Genomic DNA, 4,848 nt, shown 5'->3' with positions numbered 1-4,848 from the left:
GTCTTCCAAGTGCCTGAACACGCAAACAATGCACTTATGAAATGTTTTGCAATTTTGAGTCTTTCGTATAAGAGCCACCGGAAATATTGTCGGCCACCATCCTGATATAATAACAGTTTAACAGTTGCTTTTAAGTTTAGGCGCCACCTCTATTACAATCACTATAATTGGAATTCTGTCAAAATGATATTCTGATACAACAGGAGTTCACTCGACGGCCATGAAACTGTCACAACCAAGCAAATTATCACGACCCAAAATTAATTTTACAATGAGGATTAATTTCTCATCTAAAATTGGGCGAATTTACATGAGGGTTTATTTCCTATGCCAATTGATTGTAGTAATCAATCCACATAGTTTCTTTCTAAGGAAGTTTTTTTTAGCCGAACCAATATTTAATAACCACCTTATGTTATACATGTTGAAACTTTCCTCTAAATATTTGGCTCTGTAATGTATGCATTAACGCAAAGCATCACAGGAGTCTATTGAAAACTGCGAAGACCTAAATGAAGCAACTATATACTATGGCGTCTTTCTGATCCCCCCCCCCCCCCCGGTTTAGTGGTAAAATAATGCATAGCCCCCACCCAGCCACCAACCCACCCCATAAATATGACACCAAGGGGATATAATTTCCTGGGTGTGATAATGTGAAAGGCCCCAACTCTGCATATTATTCTCACCTGCCTCCCGAATGGATTCCAGCTCACTTTGGACAACATCTGCCCACGATGACAAAGCCCTCTTTGAACCTCTTAGGGTGTTTTTCTGGACAGATGAGCACAATAGTTTCACGACTTCTTTCGATGTTTTCATCATTTTTGCCTCTAATCTAGCAGTAAGCGCTGTTTGGTATATTAGATGCAAGTTTTATTACTTTAGTTTGAGCGTACGTAACTTTGTGCTTATAGTTTTATTAAAATACAGAGAAAAATTATACAAAGCTGAAACATGAGTAAAACTTTCTGCAGAGAACAAGCTGCAGCACATCAAAAGCAGTGACGTAATCATACACCACAAAATATCAAAACTACAATTAAGTTACACCTTTACCTTCTAAAAGGGACTGACAACGAATCAAAACAAAAATTGGAGTGAACTGAAAAGGAAAATTAATTTTTTTAAATTGAAGCACGCACGTGGCAGTTTTAAAATTTCAGATTTCTGCTGTGCTAGATTCTAAAGTGCCGGAGGTTTTCCAAATTTTAGAGCCAGATTTCAAACTTGCAAGTTTGTGTTTCAAATTGAGGTGGCAGGAGGATATAAGTTTGCCCAGACCGTCCTTGGCTGAGCACGCCCGTGTCTGAAGTAATGGTTAAGTGACTCTGCTTGAAGTCACCGAGAACTTCTGGCGTTTACCGAGAACCGCGAAGCGGTTCGAGATATTAAGTCAGAATTTCGAAGTGACTTCTGCGGAGTCTTTTAACCATGCGTAACACGAAACGTGCACGTTTTAAAATGACGAAAGTCAACGAAATTCAACTTCTGGCTAAGTAGCAACTTCTGACATTTTAACTTCTGGCACTGCAGACTTTCGGCATTTTAAACTGTGCACGTGAGTGTTTTAAATGTCCTGAATATGCAGTTCTGACCATCATTGTTCACGCATTCCCATCCTGACTAATCAAATTTGGGCTGGTCTGCAGTTCAGAGGTCGAATAATGGAAGGACCGTGGTCCACCTGTATTGAATTGGATTGACATTAATAGACGGTATCCATCATGCGATAGAGATAAATGTCGGAGTTTAGATCTTTTAATCTCACCACATGTACATCAAGTTTTAATCTCACCACATGTACATCTCTGTTTTGCCCCACCCCCAGTGTTTTTGGCAAATTGGAAATGTTGTAATCTGTTCACAATATAGAGCCCTTCAAACCGCAAATTACCAAGAACTCCTGTAACAGAGCTCTTTATTATATAATTACGTCAGAGTGGGATGCAAAAGTTTTAATCTCGCCACATGTACATCTCAACCCTGAAAGGAAACAAACACCCAAGGAGATAATCCCTCCATTTAAGACGAATTCAGAAAAATAATGTCATCAAAAACGGCATTTTACTGTGAAATTGAAACGGCCCTCTCCCACGCCCACGAAAACAATAGTTCGGTATTATTAACCACCCATTGCCAAACAAAGAGGGGGAGCAGTTATAACGATATATTGTATTCAAGAGAGTTTTTTGTTAAAGTAGCGATACAGTCATAACTGGGACAATTAAAGATTTTTGCTAAATTTATTAATTAAAAAAGATTCATGAAAACAGAATATTATTTCTGAATTGTGGTTCTTATTTAAAACTCGGTTCAAAAGGAGAAAAAATGCTGTGTGTTTGCAAAATTTTTGATTCGTATTTTCTTGCGGTAATCAATTACTCTCAAGGAAACAAAAATTAAGCCATTTTGAAATATTGACCATACATGTTTTGTTTAAGGAGGGAAAATTTTAATTGACATTTATTTTGTTTAACATAACTATGGTTACCAGTAACAATAAAAATAAAATTGAATTCAAAGAAAAAATGGTTTCCACCATCTTGGTTATACCCCACTTAGGGGATGTTCAGTTTTGATTAAGGTTTTCCAAAGGATCCCATCCGGCAATGTAGCAGTTGTATCTGAATTTAAATATTGCTTCCGCCTCAAAGATTTTTGTCATTTCTCTTTGGAATGCTATGGGATTCGTCAGAGGTGTATAACAGGTAAGATTGTAGGTGAATGAAAGCGCATTGTTATATTTAGCTACACGAACAGACAAATTTTCTTCGCATATCCTCTGTCCCTGGCATAAAACAAGACTTTGCCACTGGACCTTGAATTGCAGTCGTGTGATTTGGTCTCACGGAAACCAAATGAAGTCAGAATTGTTTGTCCAGCAAGTGTTTTGTTCAAAAGTAGGAGACCTGAGAGGACCCGCTTGTAACCAATGGGCAAAAGACCTTGATTAGTCAAACATAGGATATAGTCTGAATCATAGCGATTACAATTTTTACAGATCCATTCAACATATCTTCTTTGAACTTTCTTCAGACGCTGTAATCTAACTTTACTGGGAAACCAAATATTTGATCCATAGTAGAAAACTGAAAGAAAATAACTTTTAACGAGAACACACTTAACATTCGCTTTTGCTTCAGCAGGTCGAAATATGAGCTTGTCGAAATATAATAACTTGTCGAATATGAGCTAGATTCTGGAGACCATTATTTACAATAACGTCAATGTGAAAGTCTCAAGAAACGTTTTGGAAAAAATTTACACCGAGATCTCTCGTCGACTTGACCCGCTCAATCTGATGTCTTCTTGCTTTAAAAGATTTGAAAGACAATATTTGGACCGCGCAATTTTTTAGAGAAAAATTCATAAACATGCACTTTGTGAAAAAAAATTCACATACTTTTTTTTCTCCACGTGATAGCACTATCAAAATTATTTTGTAAAATTGGTTGTTGGGCTTCTGAACCAACAATTTGTGTGTCGTCCGTAAGTAAAAAAACTTTCATTCAAGAAAAATTCTGGTAAACCTTTTATTTAAACCGAGAACAGAAAGACTGCAAAAAATCAACCTAGTGGTCCTCCACTGGTTAGGTTTATATAATTTGAAGTAAAGTTTGAAATAACTACACATTGTTGCATGCCCAAAAGATACGATCTGAAGAACAAGAAAAAATGTTCATCAAAACCAAATTGAGAAATTTTGCGGATGATAATTCTGGAGTTAATTGTGTCGAACGCCTTTGCTATTTCAAGAAAGCAGATATTGGTGCGTTTTGGCCTCCAGCTCAATGCACTTTCGCCGCAATAAACAAAGAGTTGAGTTAAGGTTGATCGATCAATGCAAAACCTATGCTCTTCGTTGCAGAGTCAAACACTAATGACAAAGACGTAAGCATCGCAAAAAGTTGGTAGTTTTGATATCAAATTTTCTATCATTCTCAAAATGGGGTCTTACATGAATTTTTTTCATATTTCTGGGAACTGGCATTTGTTAATCAAATAACTGAAAATACACAAAAAACTGTTCTTCAGGAATGGTGCAGCTGTTTGATGAAACCTGGTGAAATCTTGTCAATCGAATTTGAAACAGATTTGATTTTCGAGATTTCTTCCAAGATGTCTTTTTTAGAAAAAGTGATATCATCCATGCAAAATAAACTATTCGAAGTTTCTGGAACTCCCAGTGCCGATTTGTCCCGACTGAAAACGGATGCGAAATGATCGTTGAAAGCTTCCCACATGATTTGAAGTATATTGACTTGCTTTTTGTTATACATGATCTTTGACGGGATTGAACTTCCCTTTGAAACAACTCTGAGTATTTTGTAAGTTTCATTTGCATTCCAACCTTTTGATCTTTTGAAGAACTTCTGTCTATATATCTCAGAACTATTGAGTTGATTTGCTAAAATGTTAACTTTAGACGCATGTCTTTGTCGCCTGGCGATCAAAGGTTTGTTTTCTGAGTGAATGGACTGAGAGGCATAAAATAGGTGCCAGACTTCTAGGACGAGTTTTCATCGCTATTGTAGACTTACATGCCGATAAAAAAATATTGTAAAGTCTTTCGTTTGCTTCATTTTTACTAGAAGCTGAATTCATCGGATAGGAAAAAAATTCCTTGAAATTATTCCAAATAGCTTTTTTTGACCTAATCTTCTGAAAACAGTTAAGACTTCATTCCTATTAAACTGAACCGTAATTTCTGCAAGAAGTAGTTTGTGATCAGAGAAGCTCACTTCTTCCGAGTGATAATAACTTAAAATTTGTAATTCTAAATACAACTTCTGGGGCAATATTTTCTCTCTGAGGTCACTGCTGGTCAGATGATTCCAGTTTGCG

The 4,848-nt window shown here is 36.6% G+C and overlaps 1 protein-coding gene across 1 annotated transcript in view; it reads right to left on the bottom strand.

Moving 5' to 3' along the window:
* The window catches only part of LOC142353470 (2-amino-3-ketobutyrate coenzyme A ligase, mitochondrial-like), an 18,474-nt gene extending 17,534 nt beyond the window's left edge, over positions 1-940 (bottom strand). The window contains exons 1-2 of the mRNA XM_075405724.1: positions 690-940; positions 1-13 (exon numbers count right to left, since the gene is read on the bottom strand). The exon at positions 1-13 is cut by the window's left edge and continues 128 nt beyond it. Of these exons, the coding sequence (XP_075261839.1) occupies positions 1-13; positions 690-825 (149 nt within the window). The 5' untranslated portion in view covers positions 826-940. The remainder of the gene's footprint in view (positions 14-689) is intronic.
* Between the last annotated feature and the right edge of the window lie 3,908 nt (positions 941-4,848).

The sequence above is a fragment of the Convolutriloba macropyga genome, chromosome 14, assembly GCF_964194025.1.
Source record: "Convolutriloba macropyga chromosome 14, txConMacr16.3, whole genome shotgun sequence".
Lineage (NCBI taxonomy): Eukaryota > Metazoa > Xenacoelomorpha > Acoela > Convolutidae > Convolutriloba > Convolutriloba macropyga.
Note: the sequence above shows the minus strand (reverse complement) of the source record. Positions and strands in the feature narration are given on the sequence as shown.